Below are 19,143 nucleotides of genomic sequence, written 5' to 3' on the forward strand. Positions count from 1 at the left end.
TGTCACTCTCTCTCAAATAAATAAAATCTTAAGAAAAAAAAAAAACAAAAAATGAACAGGCTCAAAATAGGAAATTTGCCCAAGGACGCACTACTATTAAATAATAGAGTAAGGGCTTCAACCCAAATCCTCTTTCTTCAAGTTCAGAGAGATTTTTTTTTTCACTTTCCCAAGGGATTCTACAATGAAGATATTGATGAATACTGAAGATTGCCCAGTTAATCCCAATTTGCTACAAAAGTCCAAAGATGCACGGGAGAGAGATTTCAAGAAATCATCTTCTTGGGGTGCTTGGGTGGCTCAGTTGTTAAGCCTCTGCCTTTGGCTTGGGTCATGATCCCAGTATCCTGGGATCAAGCCCCATGTGGGGTCCCCTGCTCAGTGGGAGGCCTGTTTTCTCCCTCTCCCATTCCCTCTGCTTGTGTTCCTTCTCTTGCTGTGTCTCTGTCAAATAAATAAATAAAATCTTAAAAAATAAAAATCATCTCCTTTTTAATTCTTTCTGCTCTTGGATAGTCCTTCCAGTAGTTTGGAATTAGAGAAAAATTCTCAGGTTTCATGCAGTATAAGAAGACACAGAAAAGCAAATAAGGATGAAAAGACAGTTACCAAAGAGCAACACAGGGGCGCCTGGGTGGCTCAGTGGGTTAAACAGGTCACAATCTCAGGGTCCTGAGATCGAGCCCTGCGTCGGGTTCTCTGCTCAGTAGGGAGCCTGCTTCTCTCTCTCTCTCTCTCTCTGCCCACCTCTCTGCCTACTTGTGATCTCTGTCAAAAAAAAAAAAAAAAAAAAAAAAGCAACGGAGAGGTAAAGGGGAAAAAACTCAATTTCTCACCTAACATTAAACTGAAATGTATCACTTGTATTCGTGACTTCTGATTTTTTTCAATTTTAACTACTACTAACCAAAAAAAAAATTGTTTTTTTTAAGATTTTATTTATTTGACAGAGAGATCACAAGTGGGCAGAGAGGCAAGCAGAGAGAGAGAGAGAGGAGGAAGCAGCCTCCCTGCGGAGCAGAGAGCCCGATGTGGGACTTGATCCCAGGACCCTGAGATCACGACCTGAGCTGAAGGCAGAGGCTTAACCCACTGAGCCACCCAGGTGCCCCCCAAAATGTTTTTTAGACAGAAATTCCAAAAGCTAAAAATGATAAGATTAATGGGCTTCTTGGAGAAGATTTCAAAAGTACCAACAATAAAAGAAAAAATATAGGACATCATCAAAATTAAAAGTTGTAGTTGTATTTACAATACATAAAGGACTCCTCTATAATTCAGTAATAAAAATAACCCAATTAAAAAATAGGCAATGGGGGGCACCTGGGTGGCTCAGTGGGTTAAAGCCTCTGCCTTCGGCTCAGATCATGATCCCAGGGTCCTGGGATCGAGCCCTGCATCGGGTTCTCTGCTCCGCAGTGAACCTGCTTCCTCCTCTCTCTCTGCCTGCCTCTCTGCCTGCCTCTCTGCCTACTTGTGAGCTCTCTCTCTGTCAAATAAATAAATAAAATCTTAAAAAAAAAAAAGGCAATGGATTTGGATAGATATTACTCCAAAGAAAAGACACTGAGCATCATTAGCCATCAGGGAAATGTAAATAGAAATCACAATGAGCTATTACTTCATGCCTACTAATGGCTAGAATAACAAAGATAAGGGGGGAAAATTAGGGGGAAAAATAAAGGTAAGTGTTAGAGAAAATATGAAGAAATTGGAATCTTCATACACTGATGGTGGAAATGTTAAATGGTGCAGCCACTTTGAGAAGAGTCTGACAGTTCCCCCAAACTGGAGTTAAACAGTTATTACATGACCCAGTAATTCCATTCTTAGATATATACCCCCCACAAATAAGAACCTATGTCCATACAAAACTTGTGCATGTATGTTCACAGCAGCATTATTCACAGAAGCCAAAGGCTGAAACAACCCAAATGTCTATTGGTTAATAAACGGAGGAATGAAATGATATATCCATGCAATGGAATATTAAGCCACAAAAAGAAATGAAGTGCTAATATATCCTATAACATGGATGAATCTTGAAAACATTATGCTAAGTGAAAGAAGCCAGTCACAAAGGACACATATTATATGATTCCACATATATGAAATGTCCAGAATAGATAAATCAATAAAGATGGAAAGTAGATCACTGGTTGCTTAGGACTAGGGAGAGGAAGGGGGATAAGAAAGTGACAGCTAATAGGTACAGTTACTTGTTGAGGTGATGGCTGCACCTATATATGCATGTACTAAACACTAAATTGTATGTTTTTAAAATTATTTATTTTTTGGGAGAGAGGCTGCATGCAAATGGGTGGAGAGAGAAAGAATCTCCAGCAGACTCCCCACTGAGCAGGACACTGAGATCATGATGTGGGCTGAAATCAAGAGCTAGACACTTAACTGACTGAGCTACCCAAGCACACCTTGTTAGGGTTTTTTTGTTTTGTTTTGAAGTAATGTCCACACCCAACGTGGGGCCCAAACTCACTACCCCAAGAACAAGAGCTTCATGCTCTACCGACTATGCCAGGCAGAGGCCCCTAAATTGTATACTTTAAATGGATGAATTGTATGGTATGTGATTTATATCTCAATACGGCTGTTATTTTATTTATTTATTTTTTTTTTACAGCTGTTATTTTTTAAATGATTATCACCCTTGCCCTGACTCTGATTATCACTCTTGCCCTGACTCACTTCTTCACAAGTAGGAACCTTGTTTGCTGAAGCCTGGAGAGCCTCCCACAGTGCAGAGTCATGACTCCATGCTAAACTCTCTAATATCTGTTCTTCTATGCTGTTCAGGTGTTTCACCATATCCCTGGAGAGTCCCTCCTCTGAGCGGATCACCACCTCAATAACCTGGTAAAGAGAAAATTGAAAAGGTAATATAGTCTCAGTCATTAGTATACTGGGCTTGCATGTATGACTAGCTTTGGTCTTATGATGACACAGAACCAATGATACCATTGAACCATGATTCAATGGCTTATTAATGTCTTTTAATTTACAAAGGAGTTCTGAAGTTCTTCAAAATACTTTCACATACATTTCTGCTTCTTATGCTTTTTGTGTACATGGAAAAATAAGGCAATTATCGGTAGAAACTGGTCAACAGCTCAGTAGTGGTAGAACTCAGGTCTTGGGTTCCACTTCCTATGCTATTTTGGATTTACTGCTCATTCTCAGACTATTTTTCCCAATAGCTCAAAGAACAGAATGAATAACGTATTAAAAATAACATATATAACATATTTATATTATATATTACATATTTATATATAACATGTAACTTAAATAAAATATTTAAAATAACATATTAAAATGCTTATATAATTCCATTTTAATAAGAGTAAATCCTAGAACAAACTCTGTAAGTATATACACAAAAGCGTTAAGTGAGGGGTGCCTGCGTGGCTCAGTCATTAAGTGTCTGCCTTCGGCTCAGGTCATGATCCCAGGACCTGGGATTGAGCCCCGCATCAGGCTCCCTGCTCAGTGGAGAGCCTGCTTCTCCCTCTCCTACTCCCTCTGCTTGTATTTCCCTTCTCGCTGTGTCTCTATCAAATGATACTTTAAAAAAAAAAAGTATTAAGTGATTATTATTTATAATTAGGATTATAATGTATGGTTTTAATATTTATATTTATATATCTTCTTGTTTTTCTTCAAGGAGAATGTATTATTTATGTGGTTAAAAAGCAAAGGCATTTAACTTTTTTTTTTTAAGAATTTATTTATTTGACAGAGAGATCACAAGTAGGCAAACGGGCAGGCACAGAGAGAGAGAGGAAGAGACAGGCTCCCTGCAGAGCAAAGAGCCTGATGCGGGACTCGATCCCAGGATATGAAATCATGACCTGAGCCAAAGCCAGAGGCCCAATCCACTGAGCCACCCAGGCGCTAGGCATTTAACCTTTTTTTTTTTTTTTTTTTTTTTTCAAAGATTTATTTATTTTGACAGAGAGAAATCACAAGTAGACAGAGAGGCAGCCAGAGAGAGAGAGAGAGAGAGTAGCAAGCTCCCTGCTGAGCAGAGAGCCCAACTGGGGACTCGATCCCAGGACCCTGAGATCATGACCTGAGCCAAAGGCAGCGGCTTAATCCACTGAGCCACCCAGGCGCCCAGGCATTTAACTTTTTGAATGAATAAAGTATGTTACAGGGGCGCCTGGGTGGCTCAGTTGCTTACGCGTTGCCTTCTGCTCAGGTCATGATCCCAGGGTTCTGGGATCAAGCACCGCACTGGGCTCCCTGCTCAATGGAGAGCCTGCTTCTCCCTCTCCCTCTGCCTGCTGCTCTGCCTACTTGTGCTCTCTCTCTATCGCTCTGTCAAATAAATAAATAAATCTTTAAAAAAAAAAATGCATGTTACAAATAAAAATGAGTTGCTATCAGATAAGGTCAAAAACAACATTGTCCTAAATAAAATTACCTTAAAAGAAAAATGTGAAAAGAAAAGAAAAATGTGAAAATACGCATCAACATTGAAGCAAATATATAGAAGCAATTTTCCTTAAGTCACTAAAAAAATATTTAAACCCCACTCAGTCAGCAATTCAAATGGGTAAGCTTTCCAATGATCTGCATTTTCCATAACTTTAGGCATATCTTAGGTATAAAAATTTAACCCTTGAAACTAACCTTCCTATCAATACTTTGAAAGTAGCACAGATGACAAAATATTAACTAAATCATACCAATAAGAATAATAGTGGCACCAGTCTTAAATAGGACACTAGGTAACATTAAGTGTTACTGTAGCTCTCATCTCACCTTATAAAAATAAAATGGTCGTAAATTGAGAACTTCAATAATCCAGGGGAAAGTACGAGGTGAGCTATAGGCAAAGAGCACAATTTCCAAACAACAGGCCATCAAGGAACGATGAAATATATCCTGCTCTAAAAGAACCTTGGAGAACAGAAAAAACAGTTTAGTATTTCTCAGCAATTTCAGCTTTTGCCATTCTATAAAGATGACTATAGAAATAAGATAAAATAATCTCTGTACATTATATTATACCAGATTATCAAAGATAAAAACATGAGTTCTCAAACTGATAGAGTTTTCTTAAAAAATATAATCTTGCTCAATTGTAGATCTTATATTTAAATGAGGCATACACAACAATCTGCTTTGAAGTAATAAAACAGTCAATATTCCCATCAAGTGGAAGCATCAGGATTAGTTCAATTTTTTTCCCCCTTTGGTTCCATTTGTTTAAATACCAGTTTTAGGACAACTGTTTCATCAACATAAAAAAATTTTTTTTTAATGATTTTATTTATTTACTTGACAGACAAGAGATCACAAGTAGGCAGAGAGGCAGGCAGAGAGAGAGGAGGAAGCAGGCTCCCTGCGGAGCAGAGAGCCCGACTCGGGGCTTGATCCCTGGACCTTGGGATCATGACTTGAGCCGAAGGCAGAGCTTTTAACCCACTGAGCCACCCAGGCACACCAACATAAAAATTTGTAAATCAAAACAATAAAATCAAAGGTATAATGTCACAGCTAAGACTTTTTAAAAGTTCAGAGAAGTATTTTATTAAGAAGATAAAAGTCCTGGGGCACCTGGGGATAAAGCCTCTGCCTTTAGCTCAGGTCATGATCCCAGGGTCCTGGGATGGAGCCCTGCATCAGGCTCTCTGCTCAGCAGGGAGCCTGCTTCCTCCTCTCCCTGCCTGCCTCTCTGCCTACTTGTGATCTTTGTCTGTCAAATAAATAAATAAATAAATCTTAAAATAAATAAAATAAAAGTCCTGCTTACCACTGAGTTTAAGATTTAACATAAGCTGGGGCCTTGGTGGCTCAGTAGGTTAAGTATCCTACTCTCAGCTTCAGCTCAGGTCATGATCTCAGAGTCCTGAGATCAAGTCCTAAGTTGGGCTCCATGCTCAGTGGGGGTGTGCTTGAAATTCTCTCTCTCCCACTGCCCTTCCTCCTTCAAACCGCAGCCCCTCCCCCGACTTCCCACACATGGGCACACTCTAAATGTAAATAAATAAATCCTTAAAAAAGGAGGGGAAAGATTTAACATAAATTTTTATTTAAAAAAGTGTCTGTCACCATCCTTCCTCAACTATCATGCCAAATCAGCAAAGAGAATAAGAAACAGAAACTACCTTGGATAAAACTAGAAGTCAGCTGTAACTACAAACTAGAGTACATGACAAATTACCTAGCAGAAAGTAGGATGGTCAAACAAGGGCCTCAAGAGAGACACTTAGAATTAATGAATTTGTTCCATACAACCTAGGTAAAACACAGCAATTGAGGGTATAGATAGAATGGAAAGTAGAGATTAGGCAGGGGCTAATGTGAATGGATGATTTGAAAGTTTGTTGTAGTTAGAACTCAAGTCCCCACTCAAGCCCCATTCTGAATTAGGGAGACGTGGAGCTTGAGAACACCAGGCATAGAAGAGACTGGTTTTATGTGAAAGTCTGCATACTGCATTGTGAGACCAAGCTTCCCTTCTTTGCTCTACTCCACAATACGAATGTTCATGTAAGAGATGAGCAGATACTTCTCTACCGAAACAGAAATATTTCAGAACATTAAGAACACCAACAGTGGGGCGCCTGGGTGGCTCAGTGGGTTAAGCCACTGCCTTCGGCTCAGGTCATGATCTCAGAGTCCTGGGATCGAGTCCCGCATCGGGCTCTCTGCTCAGCAGGGAGCCTGCTTCCCTCTCTCTCTCTACCTGACTCTCCATCTACTTGTGATTTCTCTCTGTCAAAAAAAAAAAAAAATCTTAAAAAAAAAAAAAAAAAAAGAATACCAACAGTTGGGTGTCTGGGTGGCTTAGTCAATTAAGTGTCTGTCTTCAGCTCAGGTCATGATCCCGGTGTCCTGGGATAGAGCCCCATATAGGGCTCCCTGCACAGCAGGGAGTCTGCTTCTCCCTATGCCCCTCACCCTGCTTGTGCTCGCTCTCACTATAATAAATAAATAAAATCTTAAAAAAGACACCAAGAGTTGAAGATCCCTAATACTACATGGTCACATGAGACTGCTGGACTTACATTCTCATTCTTACATACAAAGCTTTGAAGCAAACTGCTCAGTGACCATAAGGGTTTATTAACGTTTCATTTTTATTCAAATACATGTGGATATCCAAGAATAAGCCAACATATGAGGAAATCCTCCAATTGAAAGACAAAGATTAAAACAGGAAAAGAGGGGCGCCTGGGTGGCTCAGTGGGTTAAAGCCTCTGCCTTCGGCTCAGGTCATGATCCCGGGGTCCTGGGATCCAGCCCCGCATCGGGCTCTCTGCTCAGCAGGGAGCCTGCTTCCTCCTCTCTCTCTGCCTGTCTCTCTGCCTCCTTGTGATCTCTGTCAAATAAATAAATAAAACCTTTAAAAAACAAAAACAAAAACAGAAAAAGAGCACCTGGCTGGCTGAGTTGGTGGAGCATGCAACTCTTGATTCTGGGGTTGTAAGTGAGTTCCATGGTAGGTGTAGAGATTACTTAAAAATAAAATCCCAGGGGCGCGTGGGTGGCTCAGTGGGTTAAAGCCTCTGCCTTCAGCTCAGGTCCTAATCCCTGGGTCCTGGAATAGAGCCCCACATCGAGCCCCGAATCTGGCTCTCTGCTCAGCAAGGGGCCTGCTTCCCTTCCTCTCTCTCTGCCTCCTTGTGATCTATCTCTGTCAAATAAATAAATAAAATCTTTACAAAAATTTTAAAAATAATACGTATTACGTATTAAAAATAATACGTAATACGTATGTTTTCAAAGTTCAGAAGTTATAAAATATTCCCAGCCAGGGGCACCTGGGTGGCTCAGTGGGTTTAGCCTCTGCCTTCAGGTCAGGTCATGATCTCAGGTTCCTGGGATCAAGTCCCACATTGGGCTCTCTGCTCAGAAGGGAGCCTGCTTCCTCCTCTCTTTCTCTGCTTGCCTCTCTGCCTACTTGTGATCTCTCTCTGTCAAATAAATAAAATCTTTAAAAATATATATATTCCCAGCCATCCATTTCACCTCCCTGAAGGTATCATGCTACTGGTTTCTTAGATCTCCAAGGTAAAATTATGCATTTATGAGAAAATATGTGTATTCTCTTCCCTTTTCTCACAAATTATAGTATTCTATATCCCTTGCATTTTTCTACACTTTGCACATTAATATCTTTGAGATTTTTCTATAAGAGTTTTCTCATTCTTTATTCCTGCCCAGGATTTCATTTTACTTGTTATAATAATGGACACTTAGATAATTTCCAATCTTTGGCATAAAAAGTGCTACAGTAACTACAGATATGTGTATTTCACACAAGGTCAAATGTGTCTTCAGAAGAAAATTCTAAAAGTGCAATTGCCAGGTTGAAGGATATGTCACTTGTCATTTCAAATTAAAATACTGCCAAATGACTTTTATGGAGGTAATAACAGTTTTACCCCCCAGAGATGTGAGGGCATGCTTTTCTCCCTACCACCTTGCCAGCACAATGTGACATTAACTCTACAAATATTTATTGGATTCAGGCAGTGTTCTAGGTGATTACAACACATCAGTGAATGAAATAAACCAAAATCCCTTCTCTAGTGGGGTTTATATTTCTAGCAGGGGACAAAAATAATGTTATGTATAATAATACATAGTATAAATAAACATAAAATCATATAGTATGTTAGAAACTGGAATATGTTCTGGAAAGAATGATCAGGGTCTAAGGAATCAGGAGTGTAGTGCTTCTGGGTTTCATGGGGTGATATTTGAGCAGACTTGAAGGAAGTAAGGAAGTTAACTCTGCAGACCTGGGGAAAGATTATTATTGGCAACGGAAATAGGCATTTCAAAAGTCATAATGCATAGGGTCTCCTAGGGTATTCCAGGAAGCACCAGAAGGCCAGGATGACTAGGGGAGGATGAAAAAGCAAATAAAGGCAGAAGGAAAAGAAGTTAAATCAAGGACCAGACCCAAATTCCCAGTGACTGGTAGGCCATGACAAAGAGTTTGGCTTCATTCTGAAATGAGGAGTCACTGAAGCATTTTCAAACTTTAGGATTTTTGACAACTGAAGAGGTTAAAAAATGTTTTTTTCAGTGGTTAAGTTTGCTTTTTTTTTTCTTTTTAGAAAGGTTGAGCACCTTTTCCTGTCTTCAATGCTATGTTATTTCCTTTTCTAAGTATGCAAATCCTTTCCTCATTTTGAGGATGTTTGTTAGCCTTTTTCATGTTGATTCATAGAAACTTATATACTGAAGAAATTAGCCTTTGGTTTGTTACTTTAGTCACAAATTCAGTTAACATCTAACATGCTCTAACTACATGGATTTTTGCTTTTGCCTGTTGCATTTCAAACTTTAGGGCCATAGCAATGACATTGTGATTGTATATGGAAATTAACTCACGTTTCTCTATTCCTTCATCTTATTTTTCAAAATCAAATATATGGAGAAAAATCATTTCTGAAATGACAAAATGCCTAGAAGTTCTTAGGTGCATTTTTAAAATTAACAGCTAATCAATAAAAACAGGTACTAAAAAATATCTTAAGTATCATAGCATACATACATGACAGTCTGTTTCCTTTATTTTATAGCATACATTTATTTATTAGGTTATTCTTTGGAATAAGTACAACGTTTAAAACATATCAAAGATACAGAGTAAAAAGTAAATTTCCTTGTTCCTAGCTCACCACTATTGAATTCCTCTTTGCTTAAGTAACTACCGTTTCCAGTTTTTTTTTTTTTTTTTTAAGATTTTATTCATTTATTTGACAGAGAGAGATCACAAGTAGATGGAGAGGCAGGCGGGGGAGGGGGGCAGGCTCCCTGCTGAGCAGAGAGCCCAATGCGGGACGAAATCCCAGGACCCTGAGACCATGACCTGAGCCCAAGGCAGTGGCTTTAACCCACTCAGCCACCCAGGCGCCCCGTTTCCAGTTTTTTATGTATATTTCCAGATATCTTATTTGGATGCATGTGTAAAATAATCTTTAGTCTGTTTGCTCTAAATGGACCCATTCGTAATCTTAAATTCATTCATTTAAGAATCAGCTATACTGGGGCATCTGGGTAGCTCAGTGGGTTAAGCCTCTGCCTTCGGCTCAGGTCATGATCTCAGGGTCCTGGGATCGAGCCCCGCATCAGGCTCTCTGCTCAGCAAGGAGCCAGCTTCCCCTCCTCTCTCTCTCTGCCTGCCTCTCTGCCTACTTGTGATCTCTTTCTCTGTCAAATAAATAAAATCTTAAAAAAAAAAAAAATCAGGTATACTGGGGCACCTGGGTGGCTTACTCAGTTAAGTGTCTGCATTTGACTCAGGTAATGGTTTCTGAGTCCCAAGGATCCAGCCCCACAGTGGGTTCCCCACTCATCGTGGAGTCTGCTTTTCCCTCTGACCCTCCCCCTCTTGTGCGCTCGCGCTCTCTCTCTCTCTCTCTCAAATAATAAATAAAATCTTAAAAAAAAAAAAGAAAAGAATCAGCTATACTGACAGGATAACATATTTTAAGATGTGGAAATACGGGCCACCTGGGTGGCTCAGTAGGTTAAAACCTCTGCCTTTGCTCAGGGTCATGATCCCAGGGTCCTGGGGCTCTCTGCTCAGCAGGGAGCCTGCTTCCTCCTCTCTCTCTCTGCCTGCCTCTCTGCCTACTTGTGATCTCTGTCAAATAAATAAATAAAATCTTAAAAAAAAAAAATCCCAAAGGGGCTCTTGGCTGGCTCAGTAGATAAAGCAAGTGATTCTTGATTTCAAAGTTGTGAGTTCGAGCTCTCTGAGGTATGAAGCCTACTTAAAATTTAAAAAAAATTATTATTATTTTTTTTAAGATTTTATTTATTTATTTGACAGAGAGAAATCACAAGTAGATGGAGAGGCAGGCAGAGAGAGAGAGAGGGAAGCAGGCTCTCTGCTGAGCAGAGAGCCTGATGCGGGACTCGATCCCAGGACTCTGAGATCATGACCTGAGCTGAAGGCAGCGGCTTAACCCACTGAGCCATCCAGGCGCCCCTTAAAAAAATTATTAAATAAATAAGTAAATAAATAAAGCCAAAAAAACTCAGAAGAAAGGGACAACAAATTCAACATAAGACACCAAAGAAATCTAAATTTAACCTCATGGAACAAGAAAGAGATCTTAGAAATAAGAATACACCAAAAATAAAAAAAATTCATTAGAACTGGAGGACGAAAAGTTGAGTAAATATCCTTAGAAGTAGAATAAAGAAATGGAAAATAAGAGAAAAGGGTCCATCCACAAAGTTCCTCAACTGAGTAGTAACAGCTCCAGAAAGATAAAACAGTTGGCAATATGTTATCTAAGAAATAATGCAATAAAATGATCCAGAACTGCAAGACATAAATTTCTGGACTAACACGGCACCTTTGTAGGAATGCTCAACACATGAATGAAAAGACCACGATAAGACTTTATTGTAAATTTTAGAACATAAGACATAAAAGGAAGATACTACTAAGATTCCAGAAGATAAAAACAGATCACATAGCAGTAGTAAAAATTAGAATGCCATTGGATTTCTAATTAGCAACACTGGAATGTAGAAGATAATGAAGTAATGCCTTCAAGATCATAAAGCAAAATGACTATCAGTCTAAAATTCTATACAAACAAACATCAATCAAGTGTGAATCTATGCAGAGTGTTTAAAGATTTATTTACTTATTTTTAGAGGTTGGGGAGTGGTAGAGGTAGAGTTTAAGCAGAGAGTCTGTACTGAGCGCAGAGCCCAACATGGGGTTCAATCTCATGACCCTGAGATCATAACCTGAGCTGAAACCAAGAGCTGGATTTTTTTTTTAATTGATTTTTAAAATTTTATTTATTTATTTGACAGACAGAGATCACAAGCAGGCAGAGAGGCAGGCAGAGAGAGGAGGAAGCAGGCTCCCCTTGGAGCCGAGAGCCCAATGTGGGGCTCGATCCCAGGATGCTGGGACCGTGACCGGAGCTGAAAGCAGAGGCTTTAAACCACTGAGCCACCCAGGCGCCCCGCAAGAGCTCGATGTTTAACCAACTGCACCATCCAGGTGCTCCCATTATGCAGACTTTTAATAAAGGGACTTAAGGCTTCCACATTTTATTGAACTACAAAATGTCTATACTAATGGACTGTGAAGTTATGCATATATAATGTAATACCTAGAGCAACCACTAAACAAATCTATAGACTCTAAAAAATGTTCAAGTAAGGGTACCAGGTTGGCTCAGTCTGTAGACTGTGTGACTTTTTTAAAAAAAGATTTTATTTTTTTTAAATAAATTATTTTTTCTAAAAAAAGATTTATTTGACAGAGAGTGGGAGAGAGCATGAGAGGGGAGAGGGTCAGAGGAAGAAGCAGACTCCCCGCTAAGCTGGGAGCCCTATGTGGGACTCAATCCTGGGACTCCAAGATCATGATCTGAGCCGAAGGCAGCTACCCAACCAATTTAATCACCCAGGTGCCCCCATGTGACTCTTGATCTCAGGGACTTGAGTTCAATAACCATTTTGGGCACAAAGCTTACTAAATAATGTTCAAGTAATCAACAGGAAAGTGGGGGGGGGGGGGGGACGAAAAGAACAATCAGAAAACAAGAAATAAAATGGCAGACTTATACCCTAATATATAATAATTAAAGTTGTCTAAATTTAACGATTTAAAGAAACTAAGAGAGTAGATTAAAAAATGTGACTCAGTTATATACTGCCTACAAGAAACTCACCTCAAATATAGGTTAAAAATAAAAGTATGGAAAAAGACCATGCAAACATTAATCAAAAGAAAGCAGGAGTGGCTATATGTAAAAAAATGACAGACTTTGTAATAGGGGTGCCTGGGTGGTTCAGTTGTTAAGCGTCTGCCTTTGGCTCAAGTCCTGATCCGAGGGTTCTGAGTGAGCCCTGTATGCTCCCTGTAGGACGGAGAGCCTGCTTCTCCTTCTCCCACTCCCTCTGTTTGTGTTCCCTCTCTCACTGTGTCGCTCTCTGTCAAATAAATAAAATCTTAAAAATAAAAACAAAAAGAGTTATCAGCTTCAGAAAGGACATTACCTCATGATAAAGGATCAATTACCAAGAAGACATAGCAATCCTTAATGTGTATGTAGCAAACAGCAGAGCTTCAAAATACATGGATTTAAAAAAATCTAATAGAACTGAAAGGAGAGGGGGCCCTAGCTGACTTTGTCAGTAAAGCATGCAAATTTTGATCTTGGGGTTGTGAGTTTGAGCCCTACACTGGGTGGAACTATTACTTAAAATCTTAAGGAAAAAGAACTGAAAGGAGAAATAGATAAATCTACCATAACATTTGGAGACTTCAATACTGTTCTCTCAACACTTGATAAAACTAGACAGAAAATCAGTAAGAATACAGAGGTCAACACCACCATCAACCAACACAAAAGAACTGACATTTAGAGAACACTCCACCCAACAACAGCAGAATACACACTGGGGTTCATAAGATAAACCTCAACAAATTTAAAAGAACTGAACTCACAGGAAATGTGAGTGGAGTAAGTATGACTTCAAAAGGTAGCATGAGGGAGATCATTGTGATAACAGAACAACTGAGAATCTTGATTTTGGGGGCACTACTGAATTAACCTACAAGGACGCAATGATAAACAGGAAGGCAGATATTATTCCAATGTTCATTTCCTGGTTTTGATATTACACCATGTAAAATGCAGCCACTGGGGACACCTGATCTCTGTACTATTTTTATAATTTTCTTTAAAGAAACTAAGAGAGTAGATTAAAAAATGTGACTCAGTTATATACTGCCTACAAGAAACTCACCTCAAAGGTAATTATTTCAAAATAAAAAGTTGAAAATTTACTTCTTTTTCAGAAAGTTACGGAAGCATATGCTTTGTCCAATATTAGGATGAGGGGCCTGAGTGGATCAGTTGTTAAGCATTTGCCTTCAGCTCAGGTCATGATCCTAGGGTACTGGGATTGAGCCCCACATAGGGCTCTCTGGCTCATGGGAAGCCTGCATACCCTTTCCCACTCCCCCTGCTTGTGTTCCTGTTCTCACTGTCAAATAAATAAATAACATCTTTTTAAAAAACCAAAACAAATATATTAAGATAAATCATAAAAGAGAAAGCCATGGAATCCAGGAAAAAGGGTGACTAACTCAGAAGAGAGAGGAAAATTTCCAGAAAGAAAAGAGAAGAGAAATTTTATTACATTAGTTGTGAAGCATCCCTTGATATCAGCCTGTTCCTACTGGAATGCAAAGTCAGAGGACTCCAACAGTGACAAGGAAGAGGAGGAAAGTGAAAGATCATATAAGAGCTTTGAGTTTTTATAAACTGTATGTATGTACATATATATATATATGCATTTGCTTATTTATAGTAAGCTCTACACCCAGCAGGCTTGAACTCATGACCCCAAGATCAAGAGTCACATACTCTACCAACTGAGCCAGCCAGGCACTCCAACAGCTTTGACTATTTATTTATAAAGATTTTATTTTTTGGGCGCCTGGGTGGCTCAGTGGATTAGGCCGCTGCCTTCGGCTCAGGTCATGATCTCAGTGTCCTGGGATCGAGTCCCATATCGGGCTCCTTGCTCAGCAGGGAGCCTGCTTCTCCCTCTGCCTCTCTGTCTGCCTGTGCTCACTCGCTCTCTCTCCCTCTATCTCTGACAAATAAATAAATAAAATCTTTAAAAAAAAAAAAATTGCTCTGTTGGGGGCGCCTGGGTGGCACAGTGGGTTAAAGCCTCTGCCTTCGGCTCAGATCATGATCCCAGGGTCCTGGGATCGAGCCCTGCATCGGGTTCTCTGCTCCGCAGTGAACCTGCTTCCTCCTCTCTCTCTGCCTGCCTCTCTGCCGAATTGTTATCTCTGTCTGTCAAATAAATAAAATCTTAAAATTGCTCTGTGGAGTGCCTATGTGGCTCAGTCAGTTAAGTGTCAGACTTTTGATTTTAGGTCATGTCATGATCTCAGGGTTGTGAGATCAAGACCTGCATCAGGCTCCATGCTGAGTATGGAGCCTGCTTGGGATTATCTTTCTTCCTTTCACCCCTCCCTTCTTGCACTCTTTCACTCTCTCTAAAAAATAAAAAAATTGCTTTGTTTTCTTGGAACATTTGATAACTCTGGCCACTCTCTCCAATAGGTATATATAAGGTTTTCCTTATATATATATATATTATATATACCGATGCGGGACTCGATCCCAGGACCCTGAGATCATGACCTGAGCCGAAGGCAGCGGGTTAACCCACTGAGCAACCCAGGCACCCTCCAATAGCTATATAAAGGAATTTTTAAAAAAAAAGTGAATGCTGGGGCACCTGCCTGACTCAGTTGGTGACTCTTGATCTTAGGGTTTTGAGTTTGAGCCCCACATTTGGTGTAGAGATTACTTAAAAAATAAAATCTTTTTTTTTTTTTTAAAAGATTTTATTTATTTTATTTGAGAGAGAGATCACAAGTAGGCAGAGACAGAGGGGGAAGCAGGCTCCCTGCTGAGCAAAGGGCCCAATGCGGGACTCGATCCCAGGACCCTGAGATCATGACCTGAGCCGAAGGCAGCGGCTTAACCCACTGAGCCACCCAGGCGCCCCCCAACACAGCAATTTTTTAACAAGCATTTTATTCCTCCAAAATCCCTAGGAGGTATAAGCAAATATCTTAATTATCATTGGGTTAACAGTTGGGGGGGTACATCTCATTATTAGCTAGCTGGGATTGAAGGACAAAAAAAGGACCTGAAGGGAAATGATACTGATGATGTATCATAGGTGGCTAGCTATGGATGTGCAAAAGACAACTAAGGCCAACTAGCTAATCATACTGGCTAAGTTTGCTATTAACTGCTGATTCCCAAGACACACTATGCAGCCTCTCAACACACTGCTTTCAGGCTCAGGAATTTTCAGACCTTGCCAGTGGCTGGAAGAGTAGATTTACTTACTGACATGTCCATTCCATGAAGTCTTCGTGTTTCCTGAACCATTACAGTCTCTAATATTTTATAATACAAAATTTCTGCAAGCTTTAGTCTGTTTACAGCAAAGTCTAAGGAGGGGAATAAAAGGGAAAATACATGTTAATGAAATGTAGCTGTTAAGGACCAAAGAACAAAACTTATATAAACTTAAATCTCATACATTAATAATAGCTGGGGAGGAAAATAATTTAATTTCTACCTTTTTATCAGGCCAGTCTGTCTACTTTTAATGCTGCGTCAAGTTTAGTTTTGTCTCCTTACCTATGTGTGATCCTGGCTGTTCATCTGTTGATTGAGTATAGTGTTGGCAGAAAGTCTCTCCTATTCCTTTCACTATTTTCATAATGTTTTCCATAGGATTACGCATACAAGATCTATGAAATACAAGAGGAAACTAATTACCAGGAGAAAAACGCCAGACTACCAACATTTATTCCAATTCTGGTCCCAGTTGTAAGCCTTGATATATGAACAGTGTATTTCAAATAAATTGAAAACTTTTAAACAAATCATTTGGCATAATGTTTTGGAAATTCAACATTAGCAGAGTGAGTATTAACTTTTTTATGTTTCTATTTATATAACATTTTAGAAAAGGCAAATTATAGGAATAGAAAATATATCAGTTGGGGCGCCTGGGTGGCTCAGTGGGTTAAGCCGCTGCCTTTGGCTCAGGTCATGATCTCAGGGTCCTGGGATCGAGTCCCCAGTTGGGCTCTCTACTCAGCAGGGAGCCTGCTTCCTCCTCTCTCTCTCTCTGCCTGCCTCTCTGCCTTCTTGTGATCTCTGTCAAATAAATAAATAAAATCTTTAAAAAAAAAAAAAAGAAAGAAAATATATCAGTTGTTGTCAGAGGTGGAATTGACACAGGGGTTGACTAAAAGGGGCATAAATTTTGAGGGTTAATGGAATTATTTTAAGTCTTTATTGTGGTTATATAACTGCATGCATTTGTCAAGTCTCATACAATTATACAGTTAAAAGGATGAATCCCATTGATATAAATTATAATTTAATAAACCCTCTCTCTATATATATTTTTAAGATTTTATTTATTTATTTGACAGAGATCACAAGTAGACAGAGAGGCAGGCGGGGGGGGAGGCAGGGAGCAGGCTCCCCACTGAGCAGAGAGCCCAACATGTGGCTCAATCCCAGGACCCTGAGATCATGACCCGAACCGAAGGCAGAGGCTCAACCCACTGAGCCACCCAGGTGCCCCAAACCCTCTATTTTTCTTAAAATAGAGGGGTGCCTGGGTGGTTCAGTTGGTTAAGTGTGTGACTTTCAATCTCAGAGTTATGAGTTCAAGCCCTCAAATGGACTCTAAGTTCTGCATGGAGCCTACTTAAAAAAAAAAGATGATGTGGCAGTATTCATGTATATATAAAATAGTTATAGTTGACCCTTGAACAAAATGGGTTTGAACTGTGCAAGTCCATTTATAAGTGGTTTTTTCAGTAAATACAGTGCAGTATTATAAACATATTTTCTCTTCTTAATGATTTTTAAAAAAAGATTTTATTGGGCGCCTGGGTGGCTCAGTGGGTTTAGCCGCTGCCTTCGGCTCAGGTCATGGTCTCAGGGTCCTGGGATCGAGTCCCGCATCGGGCTCTCTGCTCAGCAGAGAGCCTGCTTCCCTCTCTCTCTCTGCCTGCCTCTCCCTCCACTTGTGATTTCTCTCTGTCAAATAAATAAATAAAATCTTTATAAAAAAATAAAAAAAAAAAAAAAGATTTTATTTATCTGACAGAGAGAGACACAGCGAGAGAGGGAACAAAAGCAGTGGGAGATGGAGAAGGAGGGTCCCCGTTGAGCAGGGAGCCCAATGTGGGCCTCGATCCCAGGACCCCAGGATCATGACCTGAGCTGAAGGCAGACACTTAACAGCTAAGCCACCCAAGCGCCCTCCTTTATGATTCCTTAATAACATTTCCTTTCACTAGTTTACTTTATTCTAAGAATACAGTATTTAATACATGTAATGTACAAAACATGTCTATCAACTGTTCATGTTATTGGTAAGTCTTCTGATCAATTGTAGGACGTTACTAGTTGATTTTATGAGGAGTCAAAAGTTATATACGGGGCGCCTGGCTGGCTCTGTAGGTAGAGGATGGGATTCTTGATTTTGGGGTTGTAAGTTTGAGCCCCATATTAAGTGTTAAGATTACTTAAAATCTTTTTTTTTAAAAGATGTATTTATTTTAGAGAGAGAAATCATGAGTTCCAGCCCCACGTTGGGTGGAGAGATTACTCAAAAAAAAAAAAAGCAAGTTTATATACAGATTTTCAACTGTGTGGGGGGTTATTGACCTTAACTCCCATGCTGTTCAAGGGTCAACTGTATATATTTATAGTGCTGGAACAATAAACTGCATGTAATTCTTATCAATCCCTACAGAATAACAAATTACAAAATAAAGCACTAAAAAGGAAGTCACTTGGCATTACCTTTATATTAACTGTTACCTTTCTGTCATTCATTCAAACACAGAATCTTAATTAAGGAATGAGAAATAAATTCAAGACTAAGAGAAAGAGAGTGATTTGCCCAGGGCCAGATAATTAGTGCAGGGTTCAAGGACTCCCAACTCCATGTTCAAACAGACCAGAGTCATGTATAGACAGAGGCAGGGAGCACATATGGCAAAAATATGTTCTTAGCAACTTCTTCTAATGCAAGCTGTGCCTCTTGAGTTATGTTTCTTCTATTTAGGTTTTTTTTTTTGAATTATGTATTAAAAAATCTTATAACAACAACAACAACAAAAACCACATAACAAATTGAACTTAATTTTTTTTTTTTTTTTAAAGACTGTAGGGGCGCCTGGGTGGCTCAGTGGGTTAAGCCGCTGCCTTCGGCTCAGGTCATGATCTCAGGGTCCTGGGATCGAGTCCCGCATCGGGCTCTCTGCTCAGCAGGGAGCCTGCTTCCCTCTCTCTCTCTCTGCCTGCTTCTCCATCTACTTGTGATTTCTCTCTGTCAAATAAATAAATAAATAAATAAAAATCTTAAAAAAAAAAAAAAGAATAGATTTTATTTATTTATCAGAGAGAGAGAGGGGGAGAGAGAGAGTACAGGCAGACAGAATGGCAGGCAGAGGCAGAGGGAGAAGCAGACTCCCTGCTGAGCAAGGAGCCCGATGTGGGACTCGATCCCAGGACACTGGGATCATGACCTGAGCCAAAG

At 39.7% G+C, this 19,143-nt stretch overlaps 1 protein-coding gene across 1 annotated transcript in view; it reads right to left on the reverse strand.

The window, feature by feature from the left end:
• Positions 1–19,143, reverse strand: part of RBL1 (RB transcriptional corepressor like 1) — a 74,616-nt gene that overhangs the window by 30,186 nt on the left and 25,287 nt on the right. Inside the window, exons 10-13 of the mRNA XM_059406968.1 lie at positions 16,212–16,324; positions 15,915–16,018; positions 4,786–4,923; positions 2,707–2,871 (exon numbers count right to left, since the gene is read on the reverse strand). Coding sequence (XP_059262951.1) covers positions 2,707–2,871; positions 4,786–4,923; positions 15,915–16,018; positions 16,212–16,324 — 520 coding nt within the window. The remainder of the gene's footprint in view (positions 1–2,706; positions 2,872–4,785; positions 4,924–15,914; positions 16,019–16,211; positions 16,325–19,143) is intronic.

Source organism: Mustela nigripes, chromosome 7, assembly GCF_022355385.1.
Source record: "Mustela nigripes isolate SB6536 chromosome 7, MUSNIG.SB6536, whole genome shotgun sequence".
NCBI lineage: Eukaryota > Metazoa > Chordata > Mammalia > Carnivora > Mustelidae > Mustela > Mustela nigripes.